Source organism: Vombatus ursinus, unplaced genomic scaffold, assembly GCF_900497805.2.
Source record: "Vombatus ursinus unplaced genomic scaffold, bare-nosed wombat genome assembly UNPS02014768.1, whole genome shotgun sequence".
In the NCBI taxonomy this organism is placed as follows: Eukaryota; Metazoa; Chordata; class Mammalia; order Diprotodontia; family Vombatidae; genus Vombatus; species Vombatus ursinus.
In genome coordinates, this window is record NW_020954546.1 from 22,881,240 (window position 1) to 22,904,589 (window position 23,350).

Sequence of the window (23,350 nt, forward strand, 5' to 3'; positions counted from 1 at the left end):
CTTCAGCCCCCCTCCCCGAGTCTGAGTGGAAGGGTCCCTAAGTGGAGCAGGATGTGTCCTAGGAAAAGAGGAGGGAAGGAACAGAGCAGTCTGAAACTCCACCATCGTGGGGCAGCCTTGGTATTCACACACATCACTGGGATGGGCAGGACCTGGTGCCTTGCCTCCTACCTAGAGGTGAAAAGCGTTCTACTCACTGCCCCTTCTCTTCTCCAAACATTGTCCTTCCTGCCCCCGAGCCCCTTTTCTGTCCCTCCTACCCTTACTCCTTCCTTGGTCTTCACATCACCCCCCCTATGCATACACCCTTATTTAATTTTCTAAAACATGATTGACACCTTCTGGTTTTCCATCCCCCTCATTTCAGACTATGTCTGTCCCTTATCCACGTTCAGAGAGTTATTCCTTGTAAACAAAAAATTTAAAAAGAAAGGACTAAGCTTGACGTATGTTCCGGCACATCCGACTTAGTCTGACAATGTATTCGATGTTCCACACCCACAGGCACCCACCTCTGAAAAGAATCAATCAACAAGCATGTATTAAGGCCAGGAACTCAAATATCAGTCTGTTTTTGCCCTCAAAGGGCTTATATTCTCTCTGGGGAGAAAGAAAGGAGGTATATTTTCCCCTATCTTCTTTCACACTAATTTAATTTAATTTGGTTGGTCCCCTTCTCCCATCTCTCCCCACCTCAGACTCCCAAGGCGATACCCCGACATGCGCCACCCCCCCCAACAAGAAGCTTCCCCCAACGAGAAGCTTCCTCTGTCCTGTCACCTTCCTACCCCAAGGGAAGTCCCCTTATTCTCATTGTTCCCGCCCCCTCACCCTGGGGAGGGAGGGCCCCCGTTGGCAGCTTCCTCAGGAAAAGCCTTGAGAGGAAATTGGGAGGGGGATGGAAGGTGGGGGGGAGAGTCAGACTGACTGGAGCCTGCACTGGCTGCTATGGGGCCGTGGCCACTGCTGCTGCTCTGGGTTTGGGGCATCCTGGGGGAGCTGGAGTTGGACCCCATGGGGAGGCACGTCTGCCAAGATGTGAGGTAGGTCGGGAGGACTGCTAGAGAGAAGAGCGATGACGGTAGGGAGGGCAGAGATGATGATATAAGGAGGAATGTTGGATTTGTGTCTGGGTCAGTGGGAGGAAGGAACCTTAGAGCTGGTGGGGGGAGGTAAATTGGTAAAGGGGGGAATTATGTTGGGGATCAGTTGGAGGGCTGACGGGCAGTTGGGAAAGTGGGAAAAGAGAGGGATCACTGAATATGTTGGAGGGGACAGTAAGCAGGGAAGGGGACCTTCAATTGATGTTTATTTGATGGAGTGAGTGATTGGGGGGGACCCTGTCTGCTTCAAAATAGCCCCATCTGTGAAGACCCACAGCAAAACTGTGATTACTGGGGGCTGGAAACGTGGAGATGCATTTGGGATGCTAGGCAAGGATCACTGGGCTGTGGGACCTGGGGGGTTTTCCTGGATGTCCAAGCCAAAGGGCTGTTCCCGGGGGCACTGTTTTCTTTTTTTTGTTTTTTGTTTTTGTTTTTGTTTTTTTCTTTCTTTTTTTTTAATTAATTTTTTTTGATTTATCAATAATCACTTCCATATGCTTTTGAGTTTAAAATTTTTCTCCCCCTTCCTCCCCACCACCCTCCCCAAGACGGCACACAATCTGATATAGGCTATACATTTACATTCATATTAAACATATTTTCACATTAGTGATGTAAAGAGAAATTAAAACCAATAGAAAGTACCATCAGAAAGAGGAAACAAAACTCAACAGAAGAGAAAAAAAATTGGCAATTAGGCTCCCATAGTTCTTTCTTTGGATGCGGATAGCATTTTCCATCACAAGGCCTCTGGAGATGTCTTAGATCCTTGTATTGCCAGGAGGGGTTAAGTTTATCAATATTAGTCATCGCACAACGTGACTGTCATTGTGTACAACGTTCTCTTGCTTCTGCTCACTTCACACACCATCAGACCATACAAGTCTTTCCAGGTTTTTCTGCAGTCAGCCTGTTCATCGTTTCTTATAGCACAATAGTATTCCACCGGGGGCACTGTTTTCTGACATTTAACCTTTGCTAGTCGGTCCTTCACCCCCTGACCCTGTCTCTGTCCCGTTAGCTTCCCTGCTAGGTCAGTGTGCTGTCCAGGCTGGAGGCAGGAGGGCCAGGAGTGCACATCCCGTGAGTATCAAAGGAACCTTTCGGGGGCTGGAGGTTGGGGGTGGCCCACACTCAGAGAATGTGTCCTGAGTGACCTCAGAGAGATCAGCTTGGTCACCACTTTGGGACAGCCCGACCCTCGCCCTACCCCGGGCAATTCCCAGCCCCAGGATCTCACTCTTGTTGACTCCTTGCATCTAACCCACATTCAGCTAGGTGGTGCTGTGGATAGAGCACCGGTCCTGGAGTCGGGAGGAACTGAATTCAAATGCGGCCTCAGACACTTGACACTTACTAGCTGTGTGACCCTGGGCAAGTCACTTAACCCCATTGCCTAGCCCAAAAAAAAAAAAAAAAGAATACCTCTTGATCCTCAACACAATTTCTCTCAATTTACCCTACCCCTCCCAGGATATACAAGCCCCTCCCCAGTGTCTGGTCCTTCTGACCCCTCTACCATGGACATCTAATCAATCAACATGCATATTAAGGCTCTACTGTGCACCTAACATTTGCTAGATGCTGACACCAAGTTGGAAAGAGAGGGTCCTACAGACACAAGTAGAAAGTCAGGGGGAGGGGCTGTTCCCTGGTGCCTGCTCCCTCCTCTTCCATCCCCAATCCAGCCTTGTCTGATCAGTACTGTCTTACAGCAATCTGTGAGGGGCCTGATGCTTGTGGGGAAGAAGAGGTATGCGTGAAACCAGGACTCTGCCGATGCAAACCCGGCTTCTTCGGGGCCCAGTGCAGCTCCCGTGAGTCACTGGGGTGGGGAGGGGGAGGGGAAGGCTTTGGGCTTTAGTGGGGCAGAGAACGGCACAGTCCAGCCCAGGGAGCTAGAAAGGGTGGGGGAGGAAGTACCAGCAGGGGCTAGTGATCAGGGAGGGTATTTAAGATGAGTCACCAAGAATGGGGTGGGGGGGAGACAGGGATGAAGGCATGGGAGGAGAGAGAGAGAGAGAGAGAGAGAGAGAGAGAGAGAGAGAGAGAGAGATCAAGACTGAATCAGACTGGGGTGGGAGGGGTTAGGAGGAAAAACGGCCTTGCCTCTAGACTGCAGGCAGCACTGTTTGACCCATGACCCCACAGGATCCAGTTGGGGGTTGGGGTGATGGATAGCTACTGGTTATTGGACACCTCGCTCAGGATCCTTAGGGATTCTCAGCCTCATTTTTCCTTTGGGGGGACAGGACACCCATTGACTGTTCTTCCAAGAGAAGGGGAATCCTTCATGGATTGATTTTTGTTGTGATGGTCACTGGGTGCCCACAAATGGGCAGGTCACAGGCATCATGAAACCCAGATGCCATCTGACTGTCATCAGACCTGATTGCCTCAGATCCCTCCTTGGCTGGCCCTGTGACAATGGGCAAGGAAATTCACGTGCCTGGGGTTTGGGTTCTGCCTCTGTGAAATGGCGGTGGGAAAACTTCCAGGAAAGGGAAGACAGCTGGGGTGGACAGGAGGGTCTGGGACCTCACTTTGAAGGACTGTGGATCTATTTACTGACTGTGTGGCCTTGGACTAATAAAGCAGCCTCTCTGGGTCTAAGCCTCCTTATCTGTTAAATGAAGGTTGGCCTGGCTGGTCTTTTCAAGCCTCTTCCAGCTCTAAATCCTGTGATCTTATGACTTCCCCTGGCACCCGTACCTCAACCTACCAACCTACCTCTCTGCTCTGCCTGAATCCAAGCCTATTCCTTTGTTCCTAGGCTGCCCTGGCCAGTACTGGGGCTCTGACTGCCGAGAGAACTGTCCCTGCCACCCCAATGGGAAGTGTGATGCTGTCACAGGTCAATGTACCTGCAACAATGACCACTGGGGTGGGAACTGCCAGTTCCCGTGTTCGTGCGGCCTCCACGGGCTTTGTAACCCCCTGACTGGAGCCTGCCGCTGTGAGCCGGGCTGGTGGACGGCCACATGCCGCAAGGCCTGCCAGTGCAGCTCCTACTCCTTGGGCTGTGACCAGATGACGGGGGCCTGCCAGTGCGAGCCAGGCTGGTGGGGCAGACGCTGCAGCTTCAGGTGTTTGTGCCATCACTCTGCCTGCGACCAGAGCACAGGCCACTGCATCTGCCGGGCTGGCTGGTGGGGGCCCGAGTGCCGGAAGCCCTGTACCTGCCAGCATGGCCACTGCAATCCCACCAACGGGCACTGTACCTGCCACCCAGGGTACCAGGGCCTGTCCTGCGAGCAGGCTTGCCCTCCAGGCCGCTATGGGGTCCAGTGCCTGGACAGGTGAGGGACCCGGGGCGGGGAGGCCCAAGCTGGGGAGTCCTCCAGGGTGGAGGACAGAGAGGAGAAGGGAGGAGGTCAAAGGGATGGAGGTGGGGGGAAGAGAAAGAGGAAGGGACAGAAAGGGAGATCAGTACTTGGACTTGCTTGCCCCCTTAAGGCTAGCGCTTTCCCTCTCATATTCCTTCCAACTTATCTGACACTGTCTTTGCACATGGTAGTTTGCACGTTGCCTCCCCCATTCCAGTGTGGGCTCCCTGAGGGCAGGGAGCATGTTTTTGCCTTTCATTGGGTCCCCAGCCCTTAGCACAGTGCTTGGCACATAGTAGACTTAAGAGATGCTTGTCACCTAACTGAGTGATCCAGAGAGCATAACCAGTACCAATGGATAGAAGCTTTGTTGGGAAGAGATTTGGGAGGGGAGCAGATTTGATAACACCATACAAAGGAAAGCTTAAGGATGATTTGTTCAAAATGGACTGGTTGGGGATAGCTAGGTGGCGCAGTGGATAGAGCACTGGCCCTGAAGTCAGGAGGACCTGAGTTCAAATCCAGCTTCAGACACTTGACACTTACTAGCTGTGTGACCCTGGACAAGTCACTCAACCCCACTGCCTAGCCAAAAACAAGAAGAACAACAACAACAAAACACAAAATGGACTGGACATCCCCATAGGTGAGCTTCCTATCCTGATGGTCTGGGTGGATGACTACTTTAAAAATAGGAATGTTTAATAGAAACAACACTAACCATCAACTCAAGCAACTCTATTTGCTTGCTGTGTTTTGTCTTTCCCTGGTTTAGATATCAGGACAATATTTGTCTCATAGAAAGATTCTCGTGGGGTTCTTTCTCAGTTTTTGAGATTAATTTACATTTGTTTAAATTGCTATTTGCATTCAAACTAATGTCGATGCAAAAATCTCGCTTCAATTTCACCAAGTCCTTGTGATTTCTTTTTCAATATCTTTTATTTTTGTTTGGTTTTTTTTTCAGTTGACAAGCAATTTATTTTCTCTCTCTCCTCCCTGTACCTCAAAACACAAAGCATAATTCTTGAAACATCTGTGTGCTCAAACAAAATGAATTCTCGCATTGGTCTCCAAAAGCTTGTCCCTCCTTGCAGGCCTGGAGGCCGTCGTCCACCCGTCAGGAAATGGGGCAGGCTTCCTGGTGGGCCTGGCTGATCCTGGCTGGTCATTGTGGGGGTCAGAGATCTTCAGTCATTCAGACCCAGTCATCTTTTCTTGTTATTGTATAAATGGTTCTCCTGGCTCTGTCCATTCCTAACTCAGTTCACGCTGGTCTTCCCAGTTTCCTCTGAAAGCATCCCTTTTGTTACTTCTTATGGCACAGTAAATATTATTTCATTAACATTCATGTACCTTGATTTGTTGGAGCATGTTCCAATGGTTGGAGGACAGGAGGGGGTGAGAGATCAGGGCCAGGATAGGATGGGAGCAGGCAGGCTGATGAAGGGGAGTGAGGGGAGAGGAGGGTCAAGGGCCTGAGAAGCAGAGCAGGGCTGGGGCATCCCCTGCATCTACCGTTTCTCCCCCTCCCTCTCCTTCTCCTCTGCCCATCTAGTTGTGGCCGTTGCAGACAGAACCAGCCCTGCTCTCCTGATACAGGTACCTGCCCGGCCTGTGAGCCTGGCTGGAATGGAACTCGCTGTAATGAGCCGTGCTCACCAGGCACCTATGGCGAGAACTGTGGGCAGCTCTGCCCCCGGTGCCGGCAAGGTGAGGCTTGCCAGCCAGAGACGGGGCAGTGCCGGCACTGTGACCCAGGCCGAACAGGGCCCAGGTAAGGGAGGATCTCTTTGTCTCTGAGATGTCCCCACAGAGGGTGATGAGAGCTGGGCAGGACAGGACAAAGACCTGGGTATGTGTCCTCCAGGATGATCCCCCATCTTGGCAACTTCTGCCTGGGGAGTGGTCCATCTTCTTCACTGTCCCCCACCTCTCTGAAAGGCCCCTGTATTCACTCGGTGAGAGACAGGACCTAGGCAGGCCCTGAGAGGGGCTGGGATACAAGGTAGGGTGCATTGAGGGGTCTTTTTGGAAACATTGCTCTCTTTCAGCTAGGTGGTTGAGTGGATAGAGTGCTAGGCTTGGAGTTAGGAAGGCCTGAGTTCAAATCCTATCTCAGACAGTTAATAGCTGTGTGACCCTGGGCAAGTCATTTCACTTCTGTCTCTGCCTGAGATTTCTCATTTGCAATATGGGGTTAATATTATTATCTTGTGCTGTTAGCATCTTCCTCACAGATTTGTAGCACAATCAATGAGCTCATGTATGCAAAGCCTATACAAATGCTAATAATATTTATTATTATTATTATTGTAAAGAGAACTCTGAAGGATTTGGCTTCCCTTCACTGTCCCCAGAATCTCTTTCTTCCGCGATGCCTCCTCAGTTCAGGCCCCCCGTTCTCTCTCCCCTTTTTCCCTGCTCTCAGGAAGGGAGCCAATGTTAGTCATTTACCCTTTAGGGTGAAGGTAACTCGCCCTTTCACCTCCTGACCACTTGGTTCCCTGGAGAAGGAATTTCAGGTCTGAGGGAGAAGGGAGGGCAGGAGACACCCCCCCCCCATCAGCCCATGTTAGGAGTGAATGTGTCAGTGCATGGGAGGCAGTGTGGTAGAACAGAAGTGGACCTGGAGATGTCACTTATGATGCCGTCTCCTCGTGCACAGACACTTAGCCTCCTGGCGTCTCGGTTTTCCTTTTCTGGAAAATGAAAGGATTGGATGTTTCCTATTTATGACCTGTGTGATCTTGCACAAGTAATTTCCCCTCTCGGGGCCTCAGTTTCCTCATCTGCAAAATGAGTGGGCTGAAGTCGCTGGCCTCTGAGGTGCCTTCCAGCCCTAGGCCTCTGATCCTCCTTCGGGGTCCCATGTCTCCCCAGGTGTGAAGAGCCCTGCGCCCCCGGCACCTTTGGTGAGGCCTGCGGGTCACTGTGCCCGCCCTGTGTCGAGGGCATCTGCGATGCTGTGACTGGAGACTGTATCTGCAGATCTGGCTACTGGGGACTCAGGTGAGACGGACCGGATGGTGAGGGCCTCTCTGGAGGGGGGTTCCTTGGCCTCTCGGACCCAGAGATGCCTCTCTCCGGCATCCAGTGGCTTGACTGGTCCAGATGGGAACAATTCCCCATCTGAAGCCTCCTTCCTCCTCTTCCTCCCCAGCTGCAATGCTTCCTGCCCCCTTGGCTTCTACGGAGTCAACTGCTCCTCTCCCTGCCCCTGCCCAGAGGGGCCCTGCCACCCTGCCTCCGGGACCTGTGAACTGGGTAAGACTGGCGGAGGGGGAGGGAGAAAGGAGCAGTGGACCTTCCTCCCAAGGGCTGGGAGGCAGTAACAATGAGAGCCAGCATTTCTGTAGGACATTTGGTATTCACGACTCTGGGAGGCAGGTGCTCTTATCATCATCCCCATTTTACAGATGAAGAAACTGAGGCAAGCAGAGGGTAAGTGACTTGCCCAGGGTCACACAACTAATAAAAGTCCGATGCAGGATTTGAACTCAGGTCTTCCTTACTGTAAGTCCAAAGTTCCCTCCACTTCTGAGAAGCACTTTATAAATAGAGACCTGACGTGAGACCTACTTCCCTCTTCTAGGGGGCTGGTGTCTCCAACTTGCCTAATTCCATTTATTTCTCTATAGCTGGGGGGGTCCTCAGAGCCACCTAATCCACCTTACTCATTTTATAAGGGAGGAAACTGAGGCCCAGGGAAGGAGCAAGAGACTGGAGGTGGAAATTGAACTGAGGTCCCCTGATTCCAAAGCGAGGGCCCTTTCCCAAGGGCCCAGGGGACGAGCACCAGCTGTTATATTTGACCTGGGTGACTGTGGGTGAGTGAACTCCTTTCTTTGCGCCTCAGTTTTCTCCTATATAAAGCAGAAGGTGTGTGCTGGACTAGATGACTTCCCGGGTTCCTTCTGACTCTAAACCACTGTTCTCATGCCCCCAGCACTGTGCTAGCCGATCACGGCTGGCAATTTACATCACCTTTTGAAGGCAGCAAAACCATTTACAGAAATGATCTCACAGGGTCCTCACTGGATCCTGGGAGGTGAGTACTACCATTATCCCCATTTGGCAAACGAGGAAACTGAGACTGGAAGAAGTTTAGTGGACACACAGCAAGTAATGTGTCTAAAGCAGGATTCATGTCAGGTGGGGGCACCAGCCCTGGAGTCAGGAGGACCTGAGTTCAAATGTGACCTCAGACACTTGACACTTACTAGCTGTGTGACCTTGGGCAAGTCACTTAACCCCACTGCCTACAAAAAAAAGGATTCGCATCAGGTCTTCCTAACCTTCAAGTCCAACACCCTACCCACTAGGCCATACTGCCCATCCCTTGCCATAAGAACTCCGGACAGCGTCCCTGTCCTGTAAGACCTTCCAGTCCCTTTGAGGAGTGAAGATTAACCCACATAGCAGGGAGAGATCAGCAAAGACTACACAACAGGTGTTGGATTGTTGTTTCTCTGATTGTCTAGACTTAAGAAAGTGCTGGAGAAAATGTCAATTACGCAGATGAAACTTAAAAAGTGGATACTCTGTTATATTCAGAGAGCTGTTTGTTAAATAGTTACCATCATACCTCTGGATATAACCCACCTAAACAACAGCTTTTGGGGGAGGTGTTCTCAATCATTTTTAAGAGTATAAAGGGGTCCAGTTGAGAACCCCCGGTGAAGTGAATAGTGTTGGACTTGGAACCACAAAGTCAAGGCAAGTCAACAAGCATTTATTAAGCACCTACTGTGTGCGGAGTTCAGGAGATACAAAGAAAGGCAAAAATAGTTCTTGCCTTCAAGGAGCTCACAGTCTAATGTGGGTGGGAGGGGAAACAAACAAGCAAACTACTTACAAACAAGTTATGCACAAGCTAAATTGGAGGTGACCTCAAGGGGCAAGTGTTAGCATTAAGGAGTTGTAGGAAAGGCTTCTTGAAGAAGGGGGGATTTTCACGGAGATTTGAAGGAAGCTAGGAAGACCTGGGTTCAAATCCCACCTCAGACATTTACTATGTGTAGGTCTCAGTTTCCTCATCTGTAAAATGAGGAAATTGGAATAGACGTTTTTCCAGGATCCTTGCCATCGCTAAATCTATGATGTGTCAACTGTGGGTACTCTAGGAATTTAGAAAAAGGAGAATTCAATTGGGATGGAGTAATCAGGGAAGGCTCCATGGAGGAGGTGAGATTGGAAGGATGGGTAGAATCCAGAACAGAAGGGTAGACTTTAGGTTGCTATGTTCTCTCCTGCCGTGAGCCCAGTTTCTACGTCCTAAATGAGAAGGGGGAGGATTAAAGTCCTGCTCCAATGCACCGACAGTACCCGAGTTTTCAAACGCTTTACCCAAGGAACACAGGCTTTGGCAGGTCCTACTGAAACATAGCCATAACTAGAGTGGGGCAATGGGGGCTTTGCTACAGGGTGCTGGAATTTGGAGGGCATTGACAGGACTTTGTACAGCAGAGAAATGGCCTCTCCTTAGCCAGAGTGATTAGTTGTAAGAGGAGGCTTTCCTCTTCAGTAAAATGGGAATACCAAAAGCACCTGCCTCTCAGGGTCGTTGTGAGGATCCGATGAAATAACATTTGTAAATGCTCCACCCCAATGGAATTCTCCTTACTCTGCTTAAATATCCATTCTAGAGAGGTGGTTTGCACTGGGGGCAGGCTTCCCTATGCCTATGAAATTCTAGGTCTTTCAAGGGGATAAGGTGCGCGGCAGGAAGGCTGGAGCCACTGTGTCTATCATGGGATGGTGGGGAGAGAGACCTAACTAGGGACTCAGTGTGAGATAAAAGGGGTTGAGTGAGCCAGGGCCAGATTATGGAGGCCTAGAAATCCTGGCAGCGGAGGTTGGATTTGCCACAGTAAGAAGCAGAGATATCAAAGATTTGCCCCCTCCCTTTTCCCTCCCCAATGGCTTCTTCTTCTTCTTCCCCAAAGGGTTTCAAGGCCAGGGCACTCTCCTGGCTGGCATCCTGGTTCCCCTGCTGCTGCTGCTTCTGGGCATTGTGGCCTGCATCTCCTGCTGCTGCTGGGCAGCTCAGCCTGACCCCAAGGACAGGTATCACTTCAGGGCTGATCAGGGTTGACAGGGCTCTGGGTTCAGGGTGTGGATGTGGGAGACTGGGTGCAGGAGGGGAGACGCTCATTAGAATCCAGGACATTGGAAAAGGAGGTGGGAGGAGACGGAAGAAAGCAGGTACTACAGGGAAGGGGGACCCTTATGATCCCAGTCGCTGCTGTCTACCTGCCTACCTTTACTTCAGGTACTGAGACTCCCAGCTCTCAGGGAAGGGGAAGATAGAGTCAAATGTTGACTGGAGTCTCAAAGAACTTTCTGGAAGTGCTCCCTTTCTCTCCCCAAAATAAAGCAACTTGATTTCAGCCCTTTGGCACAGGAAAGGAGGGACAAACTTGATGATTCACATCACCACTGCTGGAATGGAGTGGTCTTGGTGCTCTGGGGAGGGGTGGTCTGGGACCAATAGGCAGAGCCACAGCCTAGATGGCCTTGGGCCGAGGGAGGGACAAAGCTGTAGTATCTCCCTGAGGAGAGAAAGATAAAAAGTAATTGGCTCTAGCTGGTTTAGAGAATAATAAAACTGAAATGTATGCAGCATTTTAATGTTTATGAAGCCCTTCCCTCACAATTACCCTGGTGACTATTATTATGATTATTTCCATTTTATAGATGAGAAACTGAGGCTCAGAGAGAAGTGAAATCATGGTCGCCTAGCCAATAATTGTTAAGTAAGGATAGGGATTTGCAAGGAGGAATAGGTAGAGTAGAAACCACTGGCTTTGGAGCCAAAGGACAGGAGTTCAAATACCCCCTCTGCGGCTTATTCCCCATGCCATCTTGGACTAGCCAGCTCATGTCCTCGTGCCTCAGTTTCCCCCTCTGTAAAGTGGGAGGGTGGCGGTTAGGCTCGATGGCCTGCGTTCCTTCCAGCTCTAAAGAAAGGCTCTGAGCGCTGCAAGCCCGGCAATCTCTCTACTGTAAAACTTTAGATGGGAGGGAAGGAGTGCCAAGGCTGAGTGAGAAATACTTAGGTGCCATGTAACTTGTCTAGTGGAGTTTTTGTCTTTCTCAAGACAGGGTTTGATCTGTTCTGCCATTTTAAGCTCTCCCAAACCCTGTGAGGTAGGCAGGATGGGAGTTATTTGCTACATTTCACAGATAAAGGGACTCAAATCCCTTTAGGGTATATGATCTGTCCAAGGTGACATAGACTGGAACCCAGATCTCCAGACTTATAGTTCATCCATTCATTCATTCCTTCCTTCCTTCCTTCCTTCACAATTTATGGGATTCCTACTATATGTTCAAGCCAGAGAGGTAAGCCCTGAAGGAGACATAAGGACAGAGAAAGCAAGGCCCCTCCAGAGGCTTTAAACCTAATAGATGAAATAAGATTCAAAGAAATGACAATAGGGAAGGAAAACCTCTTCCCTGCCCTGGATGACTGTACAGGACAAGTCAATGTGTGGATCAACAAAGTACTATGGGAATTCAGGGTGGAGAGAGATCACTTCTGATCATGGAGGGCTTCCTGTAGGAGGTGACGTTGAAATGGGATCTTGATGATGGCAGGAATAACATGAAGCTTCAGACTTGTACAGGCTTCACACAGGGAAGTCACTGGAGGCCAGGCTAAGGAATTTCGACTTTATCCTGTAAGGAATGGGGAGCTATTGAATGTTTTAGAGCATGGGAGTGAAATAAGAGCTTTCCATAATGGACTCTGTCTATGTCATTGGGAGGGAGGGAAAGCTGTTTTCCAGGACTCGAGGCTTGGTTACTTCACTCCCTTGCTGACGGGGTTTTCTCTCTGCCTGTCCTTTCTCTTGCTGTCTTCAGGCCAGCCAGAGATGGGGCTGCTGTCTCCCAAGTAAAGATGCAGGTCAGGGGGGCACTGAGTAGCCTGGGCTCTGCGCTGCCCTGCGGCTCTCTCAGCAATCACAAGCTGCCTCAGGTCACAGGTAGGAGGGGGACAGAGGGAGGGGGGCCTTGGGAGCTCCGGGCCTGGCTGGGGAAGGGGTTCCCTGCTTGGCCCTCCTGACCTGGCTCTCCCCACAGTGTCCCACCACGACCCAGAGATCCCCTTCAATCACAGCTTTATTGAGCCCCCGTCTGCGGGCTGGGCATCAGACGACTCCTTCTCTTCTGATCCCGACTCTGGAGAAGAGGATGAGGGGCCAGCTTACTGCGTGCCTCCCCAACAAGGTAGGCCCCTTCTCCATCGCACATCCTCCCGAGCTTTGCCCCTTGACTCAGCCTGGCCTCCCTGCACCCTTCAGCTGGGATTCACCCCCTTCACCTCAACTTAGTTTCTTCATCCCCCTCCCCTGGGGCCTTGGTTTAGCCTGAGGCGGGGGCATAATTCTCAGACTAGGGAAAGAGACTGCGGGTGGGGGAAGCAACGGAAAGAGACAGTGAGAGTGGGGGGAATCAGGTCTGGGCCCTGGGCCGGGTCCTCGCTCCCTTCCTCCCTGAGCTGTTATCCCTTTCACAGAGGAAGAACTACAAGAGGTTCACCAGGCAGGAAAACCCATCTCTGCACCAGATGATACCTCCACACCTTTTGTCATCCCACGAACTTCCAGCCTGGCCCGAGCCAAGCGGCCATCTGTCTCCTTTGCTGAAGGCACCAAGTTCGGGCCCCAGAACTCCCAGGGCTCTGGGGAGCTGGCCAGCCCCTTGAGGAAGCCCAAGCGACTATCCCGGCCAGGCCAGCCCCAAGCTGAGGGGCAGGGGGCTGAGGGGCCTCAGGGTCCCCAGGGGCCAGAGGACCCACAGCCTGATTTCCAAGAGCCTCCCAGCACCACTGCTGCTCAGGAGGATTTGTCTGGTGGCCACCGGAGGCTTGCTCTTGGGGGCAGAACTGTGGCTCAGAGGGTGGAGGCCATTGAGAATGGCAGCAGGAGAAGCCCAGGCCCCGTGACTACCATCTACATGTTGGCAGGGACTCCCGGGGGAGCCGAGGGGCCCGTGCGAGCTGTCCTCCGACGCTTTGGCAGCTTCCAGAAGGGCCGGGGGGAGCCCAAGGCCAAGGGCAGCATTCCTAAGCCTCCTCGCAGGGCCCTGAGTCGGGACAAGGGCACCCTCATCTCTTCCCCTGCTCCCAGCCCTGACTCCCCCCAGGTCCTGGAGCTTTCTGAAACAGCAGCACTCAGTGAAGCCAGCCAGGAGGAGGAGACAGGCAGGCTGGGGGATGATGGCACCAAGAGCCTAGGGGACACAATGGGGGGAGCCAGAGGGGATGACCTCCCTGTGCTGGAGGAGGCTGGGCAGCTGGCTGAAAAGGAGGTCGACGATGAACCACAGTATGAGAATGTCCAGCCAGGCTCTGGCACCTTGAATTCCTGAGATCTCCCAGGCATGGGTGGGGGTGGGGAAGCAGAGGAGGAGGATGGGAAAGGGACCTTGATGCTACAGGTGGTCGTGCTTCCTCTTGAATAAAAGGCTATGGGGACCATGCTAACAGGTCAGAGACCTCTCCTCTTCTTTCTGGAGTCAGCTCAACAATCTAGCCACAGCCAGGAACGGGAGCCAGACAGGTTCTGGTTCCTATTCCTTCCTCCAGGATTCCTCCAGCAAAAAAAAAAAATAAAAGATTCCTTCTTTTCTTCCTTTGCTTATCCAACCAAATAGTCCTTATCAAGCACCTGCTGGGTGTAAGGCACAGGAGATGGTGGTGGGGGGTGTAATTAGATACATGGGCACAGAAATGGAGAAGATCTGGTCCAAGGAACAAGATATAATAAGCAAGGCCACAAATAACTACAGTGAAAGACTGGCTGGAGAAAAAGGGTGCACTTCGGCTGACCTCTCAAGGGCAGGACGGCTAGGATCATAGATTTAGAACTGGAAGAGGTCTTCAAGGTCATCTGAGAAGGCATGGAGGTTAAGTGACTTGTCCAAGGTCCAACAAGTCAGAGACAGGGACAGAATTTGGACCCAAGTCCTTTGCTTCCAGATGAACAGCTCCAGGGCTACCCTCCATCTCCACTCCCTCTAATCACCTCCCTTCTGACTGCCACAGGCAGAGCTGGGGGGAAGGGGACTGGAGGAGGTGGGAGTCCAGCAAAGATGCAGAGCCAGCGAATGAGATTGGCAACAGAGGCTGAGGAAGGCCTTCGAATGCCAGGCTAAGCAATTTGGACTTGAGTCAGTAAGCAGCGAGCAGCCTTCCAAGGTTTCCAGGTTCGCACATATGCTGCCCCTTAGTTACCATTGGGGATGGCACAGGATTAAACAATAAGGCTGGCATTTTATATAGGCTTGCAAAATGCTTTACAGACATGTTTCATTTGAGCCTCTTAACAACCCTCTGAGGCTGGGGCAATTATCACCCTCATTTTACAGATGAGGAAACTGAGGCTGAGAGATGAAGGGACTTTCCCAGAGTCACACAGCTTGTTTTTGAGGCAGCATTTGAATTCTGGTGTCCCTAATTCCAACGCTGCAACACCTAGCTGCCTGAACTCAGGGCTTCTTCGGTTGAGTAGCAGTAGCCCTGGGGCTCCTGAGCATTGCCATGGTGCCTGCTCCCACATGCTTGACTTTGCCTCTGCCCCCCACATTTTCCCAGCTCAGCCTCGGCTCCCACCTTGGCCCTGGCTCTGGGGAGGACGTGGCCAGGGGTGTGAGATGCCCATCTGTCCAGCAGAGGGAGCACGCTGGCCTCGGCACTAGAGGCAGAAGAAACCAGGAGGATGGTTTAGGGTTTCCCGAGGAGGGAGGGTCCCTGGCCAGTGCTCCTTTGGAGAAAGTGGGTGGCACTGTGGGATGGGACAGCAGCTGCAGAAGGCCCCCAGAGTCCTTCCTCAGTCTAGCAAGCGATTCGGATCTGACTTGGGTAGAAGGTGGAGCTGCTCTGTCTTGCAGCTAAACTCAGAGTTCTTGTTAGCTTGAGTCCTCAGCCCTGGAAGCCAGGCTCCTGTCCATCTGGCTCCCGGGACTGGGCCCGAAGCTGCCATCGCTAGCACCAGTTGCTCTCCACGAGGTCGGCTTGAAGAGCCCTACTGACCTTGAGCTGGGCCCCAGAAGGGCAAGGACCTAGCCCTGGGCGGGAGGACTAGACAAGTCCTGGAAGGAGCCACACAGCTCTAGGGGAGACACACCCTTGGGGGACAGGGGAGCTCAGAGACTGGGAAACAGCACTTCAGGGAGAGGGAGGTGGACGGGGGGGATGGCGAGGGGGACACACACAAACACCAACTTCAGAATGCAGAGAAACCAGCAAGAGGAGGCAGCTTGGCCCTCTGACTTCGGGTTGGGGTTGGAGGGGGAAATGTCAGACAATCCGGTAGTATAGAGGGAGCACATGGGATGGGGTATGGGGGGGGGCTGATATTGATAAAGGCCCAGAGGACTCAATACAGTTGAAGGATTGGTTGGGGGATTCCAGGGGAAGAAAGAACAAATAGCAGGGCCCAAAGGAAGGAGAATCACACAGGAGGGAGACATGGAGGGGAGGGTGCTTGGAGGGATGAAGAGTACACAGCTAGTGGGAGGGGAGGAGGCAGGGATGGAGAACCTAGTTGGGGGGTCAGGGCAGTACAAAGGGGACAAAGAGGAGTGGACAGCACAGAGGGCACATGGGGGTGCTGGTGGTACACAGAGTGTGTGGTCAGAGAAGACAAGTGGGGACCACCCTGGGGGACACAGCTGGGGGTCAGGGTGGTATAAAGGAATGGGTTCAGAGAAGACACAACTAGGAAACCCCGGGAGAGGAAATATAACATCCAGGGGAATGGGTGACATGGGGGGGTGAGGGCGGAGGAGACAGATGGGAGAAGGTAAGGGGATCACGAAACTGGGGCGGGGCTGGTGGTATAATGGGCAGGGTCAGCGAAGAAAGCATGGAGAGGGGCACATCTGGGATCAAGGCTGTCATGGGGGAGTGGGGACAACTTGGGGTGAATTGTGGGGGCAAGGAGATAAATGGGGGTAAGAGACAGAGCTGGGGCAATATCTGGAGTTCAGGACGGGTGGGGTCGGTGAGAACCGTACGGGGGAGGGGGCCCATCTGGAGGTCAAAGCTGTAAAGAGAGGCAGAGGGAAAACAGCTGGGGATACATCGGGGTTCAGGACGGTATAACGGGGTGTTTAGGCAAGGACAGCACAGGGTGGGGCGCGCATCTAGGTGCCAAGGCAGTAAAGGGGCCGCAGCTGGTTGCAATCTGGGGGTTACGGCTATACAGAGGGTTTAAGGAGCACATCTGGGGGGTCGGGTGGTATAACTGGGGCGGGGGAGTCCCCGAGGGGTGCGGCGGCCCGGGCACAGCCCCAGTCAGGGCGGAGGGGGGCGTCCAGGCTGGGTGGGCCGGGGCGGGGCGGGGCGAGGAGCCAGGGGTCCCCGCAGCCCGCTCCCCCCTCCCCTCCCGGTTCTCTCCCTCCCCCCTCCCCGAAGCTCTCTTGTTTGTCTCTCGGTCCGGCCGGAACCGGCTCGTGCTCGCTGCCGGGCGGGCGGCTGCTGATTGGTTGCTGCCTGTTTCCAGCGCCGTCTGGACCAATCAGCGCGTGGCAGTGTTTTCCTCTTGGGGTCGGAATAAAAGGGCTGGAATAAAAGGGGGGCAGAAAAGACTCCGGGCGGGCCCGAGACACATCGGGTGGGAGCTGGGTGAGCGGCGCCGAGGGGCTGGGGGTTTCGGTACTGGGGCTCCAGGCGGCCCGGAGGAAAGAAGGAAGGAGGAGGCCTGTTTGTTTGCGGGGTGGGAGCGAGGTACAAAAACAGGCAGAGCACAGGGCTGGGAGGCCGGGCAGGAGCGATGAATAAGGTGGGGATGGGGCGGGAGCCTGACGTCGTGGGACCGGGAGCGCTCCGGGCTCGAGGCACCGGGACCGGAGCTTAGGGGGACGGGGGGGGGGGCAGAGCGGGCGGCTCGCGCCGCCGGTTCGAACCGGCTTCGCCCGTCCCATGCGGGGCTCGCGTGCCCGTGGCACTTAGCGACCCGGAGCTCCGCCAATGGGGCCGCGGCTCCTCCGGGCCGCCGAGCCAATGGGTAAGCAGAGAGGCGGGCAGTCCCACAGCTCCGGTGCTGATTCTGTGGTTAAAGGAGCAGCTCCTCCCGAGCAGGGTCTGTGTGCTGGCTAGCGGGCGGGCGGGAGTGCTCGCTGCTTCGGGCTGGGACGGCGGCGGGCGCAGGTGAGTCGGGGGGCTTCCTCCCTCCTTGCGGCCCCGCGCAGTGTCCGGCTGCAGCCCCTGCGAGCTCTCCGACTCCGTCCATCCCTCGCAGCGGGACTCAGACCCAGGGACTCTGGAATCTTTATTCCTCCTCCCTCTGTGCCTCAGTTTCCCCATGCATTAAATGGGGACGGAGGGTCGGGGAACTTCCAGTCCGACTGGCACGGGGAGGGGGGGCGATGCTGCAGTGGGCAGCGGGCCCCGGCTCTGGATGAGTGGCCTCAGCTCCAGGTCTGAGGTCCCTGCCGGGCTTCCTGGCTTCTCTGGGGGTTGAGCCTGCCTCTTGCTCAACCCTCCTTCCTTCCCCTACCTGCAGCAGCCTCCATGGAAGGGGTGACATAGTTTGCATTTTGCTGCAGAGGCTGGGGAAGGGGGAGGTGCGCCAGCCACCCACTGCTTCCTCCCATCAAAGCACCCAGGTTGTGACCGGGAGTTCTTTCCAGGTTGTCGCACATCCGTTCCTCCGGGCTCGATCTGGGCTGTCCCCTCGTCCACCCGCCTTGAGCCATGGCTCCCACTCTGGCCACTGCCCACCGGAGGCGATGGTGGATGGCCTGCACCGCCGTGGTGGAAAATCTCCTTTTCTCTGCTGTCCTCCTGGGCTGGGGGTCTCTGCTCATCATGCTCAAGTCCGAGGGCTTCTATTCCTATCTGTGTACAGAGCCAGGTAAGCAGTGGGGGGGGCGGGGAGGGGGTCTGGGGCTTATGGGTACGCTCTAACATGGGGTGATATCATCGAGCCCGGCTAGGGCGGGATTATTCTGTTCTTCCCACCACTCAGAGGCTTCCAGGGAGGTCTCTATTTCTATAATCTCTGTATCCACCCCATGGTGACGGTGACGAGTACATCATCACTTAGAGTTGCCTCAGCGCCCTGAAAAACCTACATAAACATCCTCCCAGTTGCTAGCTGTAAAGGGAGGTTTGGGATACAGGCATTGCTATCCCCATTGTACAGATGAGGAAAGTGAGACCCACAGAGGGGAGGCCGCAAAGCAAATAAAGGGTGGAAATGGGAGTCCAAGCAGTGTGGATGGGAGGGATCTGTATAACATGAAGGTGTAAACCTTGCTGTCCCAATTTATAGATGAGCAAATTAAGGTCAAGAGATGTAGTGGAAAGAACCTCAAGATTGGGAATCTGGGAATCTGGGTTCCAATGCGGACCTTCTTTCAGTTACTGCCTGTGTGGTCTTGGCCAATTCCCTATTGTCTGTTTCTGCCTCTTCCACATGAGGGGTTAGACCGTGGAAGACCTCCCCGTGCGTGGTCTCTAACTTTAGGGTCCTGCTGTCTCTCAAGTGTCTTCCAGCTCTAAATCTAAGAGACTTGTGTGACTAAGGTCCCCCAGCCAACAAGTGTTGACTCCAGAATCGGGCCTCTCGCTGTGACCGGACCTGGCCGTCCTTGGGCACGCAGTAGGCGCTGGAGGGGGGGGGGGGGTGTGGGGGTGTCTCTGATGGTTGATCAAATGAGCCCAAGTGTGTTCAGTGTGATTCAGTGAGGGGTCTGTGAGAGGTGTTGAGAGGAAATTGTGGTTCCTAGGCTTGGTATGTTGTCATTCTCAAGAGCGTTATTAACCTCCTGCTCTAGCTAGAGCCCCGGAGGAGATGCAGAGTATAGAGGAGACAGACCCTTGCCCTTGGGAAGCTTACAGTCTAGGAGCTGGACTTTGGCCCACTGGGAAAGGCCTTGAAATGGAAGTTCCTCAAGGACATGTTGGGTTTGGAAACTAGCTGACTAAGTCTAGTTGCTTTGTGATGTTCAAGGGCTGTTTCCTCCTTAAAGAGGTGGTTGTGCTGATTTGTTTGTGAATTGTGGTGGAGGGGTGGGATTAGATAGGGTCTCTAAGACCCTTCCTGTTTTGCATTCTGAGGCTCCACTAGCCATGTGGATTCCCAGTTGGGCTGTTCACTTCTAGAGAGGTCTAGTGATGACTCCCCCCAGTACTTACTGACTGTATCGACAAGTCAGTTCACTTCTCTGAGACTCAGTTTCTTTGTCTGTAAAATGCTGAGAATAATGCTGGTAGTGCTTACAACATGGGTTTGTTGTGAGGATCATATCAATAATGACACTAAAGGGCCTCATGTCTTTTAAAGCCCCGTGCAAAATATTAGCTGGGCAGCTAAGAGACACAGTAGATATAGCAGCAGACTTGGAGCCAGGAAACCTGAGTTCAAATCCAGCCTCAGACATTTTCTAGCGGTGTGACCCTGGGCAAGTCACTTAAGCCTGTTTACCTCAGTTTCCTCATCTGTGAAAATGAACTGAAAAAGGAAATGGCAAACTATTCCGATATCTTTGCCAAGAAAACCCCAAATGGGGTCACGAAGAGTCAGACAGGACTGAACAACAACAAAATATTAGCTGTTGTACGATTATCAAAATTGGAGGATTTTGTAGGTAGAGACCAATTAACTGGAATTTGCTAGAACTGTCCAAATTTCAAGGAAGGAAAGTGACCGTTTAATGAGATTTTGCAAAGGAAATCATTCACAAGGTTGGCAAACACCAGACTTCAAGCCTTGCTGGGTAACCTTGGGAAAGTCACTTAGCCTCCAGTGCTGGAAACAGCTCTCAGAGACTCTAAATCACAGTGAAAGTGCTGAGGTTTACCCTGGCTGAAGGAGTTTCTTCCCGTAGAAGGTCACCACCCGACGAAACCCCCCATCCAGTTCTTTTCCCTGTACTTGCAAAAAAGAATGCCCTTTGACCCAGACCACTTGTCGGGATTTGAAGCTTTAAAAAGAAGATCAAAGTACCCGTAAAGTCACAGCATCCATTTTTTGGTTTGGTTTGGTTTTTGATTATTTTGGCTAAATTGTCATAGCTTGGGGTCCCAGGGTCACAGACTTGAAGAGACTGCAAAGCCCTTTTTGGGAGGAAGGAATGGATCCAGGAAAAAAAGGGATTTAGCTGAGATTACACAGCTAGTTGGTGGTAGGCCTGGGACTAGAATTTAGGTATGAAGACTCCTGGTCTGTTTGCTCCAGGTAAGGAGTCTTAGATAATGCTGATTGGCATAACACCCCTAGGGTTCTCCAGGAAACTGGGGGAAGTGACGCCCCAATCAAGTCTCTCCATTTACAAGGGTTGGAAAGTTTAGATAAAGGATAATCCATCCCAATCTCAGCCACACCCTAGCCAGTCTAAAACTGGCTCTTTATGTGACAACTTTAGATGCTCCTCCCCAGGCCTTCCATGCACAGCACTCTCGATGAATTTAGGCCTGATTTCCTCTCCTGCCAATGTGATCTTAGTCCTTAGCTTGAGTGAGGAGAAAACAAGGCAGGCAGGCTTGCTGTGGGGGTAACCAGCACCCAACCCTCCCCTTGTCCCCTAGGAGAGCAGAGTCTGTGGTTCATGAGGGAAGCCAAGTTTAAGAGGCTCGGGGTCAGAAAGTGCCTGGGGGGAGGGAGTAGATACCTGGAAAAGGGCAGAGAGTCTATCACTTGTAACCCTTGACCTTTAGCTACTCAAAAAACATTTCCTAATAGCCTGAGGGCTCTTGGCTGGGCTTTGCCCTCATCAGCAGAAATCTTGGGTGATGGGAGAGGCAGACCTTGTTCTCTGGACAGGTGGTTTCTGCTAAGTCTGGGAGATGTGAGGAGATTAACGTGTACTCCCAAAGGACCCAGTTAGTTGGCAAATTTCTTCTCCCCGACTTCTTTCTTTTCCCTTTCCCAACCCCTCATACCTGGACTGGCTACCTCCTTTCTCATTGGGTCTCAGGACTAGAGCACCAAGTTTGGGTGTTGGTGGTGTTTTTTACGCACGGAATGGTAATAGGAACTGTTTTGTCTAGTCCACTCAGCAAGGCTGTGGTCAGGCCCGGTTGGCTCCCTACCCCACCCGCACGGAGACCACATGGGTGGGGAAGATTCTTTTTTGTGACACCCTAGAACAGAGGTTCTGAATCTGTTTTGTATGTGTCCTGGACGCCTTTGGTAGTAGTCTGTGAAGCCCCTGGACCCCTTCTCAGAATCATGTTTTTAAATGTATAAGATTACAAAGAAAACCAAATAATGTTGAAAAATAGTCCTCAAGAATTTATCTTGGCTAAGAACCTAGCCAGTTTGCCTCTGTATTCATTTTAAAGTTTTCTTCTGTTTAATCGGGGACTTTCCTTCATTGGGATTCCAGTAGACTAAGTTTCTTTAGTCTGGGGACTGATGTACTTGTTTTGTCTGTGTGCCCAGCACGTAGTAGGTACAAGTACCTGCTGGTGGAGCTGAGTCAGGGAAGCTGGCTTGGATTAAACTGAAAGCGTGTTCTTACACTGGCCCGAATGGCCAGAAGTAGGCCTCTGAGCCCACCCCCGGGCAGAGCTGCTTTTCTTGTCTTCAAAGCTGGGCTCCCTAAGAGCCCTTTGCTCCCCTCTGAATTTTGGTTTTGCTGATTCTCTGCCCCTAACCTGTTGATCCAGCATCTTCTGCTGGAATTCCTGCTGAGGTTGTTTTATCTGGGTTGGTGTTCCTTATCAGCACTTCTGGGAGATTGCTCTGACCTGTTGCTTTCAGGACCAGAAGTCATGGCAGGCCTCTGACTAAGATGGGGAGATTTATGGTTCAGATCTTTTGTCGAATAGGTTTAAAGTCTTCAAACTTGGCAGTGATAAAGAGGCAATTAGATGGAGAACTTTAGCTGCTCCTAGAGGATTGCTTCTAAAAGAAAGCTGGAATGGAGGAGCCAATTTACAAGGGGCAAAATGCAAATTGGTCAACTTTCTTTTGTTTTGCTTTTAAGCCCAGTTTGGAGACAGTCAGCCTGAGCCTGTTAAGCCTTTTCTTCTTCTCTGAATGTTCTTCAGAGCCTGGCCAGGCATCTGTGGGGGCCAGAGCCAGGCCGAACTTTGGTTTTGTTTTTGACATTCGGCTTGGAAGGCATCAATGCAGTGGGTACAATGGGTGAGGGGGAGGTGTTGCCACCAGGTCAGAGCACCAGAGCTGGTGGGGATCACAGAGGCCAGTTAGCGTACCCCTCCCCCAGTTTTACATAGGTAGTCAGGGTCAAGGGACGATTTGTAGTTCAGTGGAAAAAGTCAGAGGCCCTGGGTTCAAATTTGCTACTTGCTTCACAAGTGACTTTGGTTAGGTCATAAAACCTCTCTGAGCTTCTGATTATTCATGTGTAAAATGAGGGGGTTAGATTAGATCAAATCTAGAGTTATGTAAGGCTTTGAGATTTACAAAGGGCCCTACAATTATTATCTCATTTGATCCTCTAAGGGAGGTGCCCAGGATTACACGGCTAGCAAATGCCTGAGGCAGGATTTGAACTGGGGTCTTGCTGACTCCAAGTCAAGACCCTATCCCCTATACCACCTAGCCACCCCTTAAGGTTCCTTCCAGCTTTAAATCTATGACCCCTTCCTCCTGGGACTTGAGAGGGAATAGGCAGAATCAGGGACCCAAGGGCCCAGCCTGTGTCTGGGGGTGTCATGGTCTCCATCAGACACCAGACTCCCTGGTGGCTCCCTTTGCTCTGAGGTGGCCCTGGCAGAACACCACCGTGGGACCTTGGCCAGGGAGAATGGTGTTTTCTCACTGATTTGTCCTTTCCCCAGCACTGGAGCCCAGGCTGCCTTGCCCTCTTCCTGGTGCTAGTCTCTTGTGCTCTAGGACCCAGTCTCTTGGAATGAGGGTTTGAGGAAGCCTGTGCTTCCAGTGGGCTGTTCTCCAGGGTACAAGGCATGGCCTGGGTTGTGGTTGTGGT

The 23,350-nt window shown here is 52.4% G+C and overlaps 2 protein-coding genes across 6 annotated transcripts in view; both read left to right on the plus strand.

Annotated features, from left to right (window-relative positions):
• The first annotated feature begins 904 nt into the window (after positions 1-904).
• SCARF1 (scavenger receptor class F member 1) lies at positions 905-13,925 on the plus strand. 2 transcript variants are annotated; one of them, XM_027862017.1, is made up of 11 exons: positions 905-1,043; positions 2,128-2,189; positions 2,822-2,923; positions 3,880-4,405; positions 5,991-6,209; positions 7,316-7,444; positions 7,596-7,699; positions 10,381-10,501; positions 12,302-12,423; positions 12,521-12,667; positions 12,957-13,925. In XM_027862017.1, the coding sequence occupies exons 1-11, from the start codon at positions 949-951 to the stop codon at positions 13,808-13,810; spliced, it is 2,481 nt and encodes an 826-aa protein (XP_027717818.1). In that variant the 5' UTR covers positions 905-948; the 3' UTR covers positions 13,811-13,925. The 2 variants fall into 2 exon arrangements, with proteins under 2 accessions (XP_027717818.1, XP_027717819.1); XM_027862018.1 differs by lacking the exon at positions 5,991-6,209 and having other exon boundaries at positions 906-1,043.
• A 3,065-nt stretch (positions 13,926-16,990) lies between these two features.
• Positions 16,991-23,350, plus strand: part of SLC43A2 (solute carrier family 43 member 2) — a 55,344-nt gene continuing 48,984 nt past the window's right edge. For 2 of the 4 annotated variants that reach the window (XM_027862471.1, XM_027862474.1), the window contains exons 1-2: positions 16,991-17,069; positions 18,077-18,300. In XM_027862471.1, coding sequence (XP_027718272.1) covers positions 18,141-18,300 — 160 coding nt within the window. In that variant the 5' untranslated portion in view covers positions 16,991-17,069; positions 18,077-18,140. The other 2 variants (XM_027862472.1, XM_027862473.1) reach the window with 2 other exon arrangements.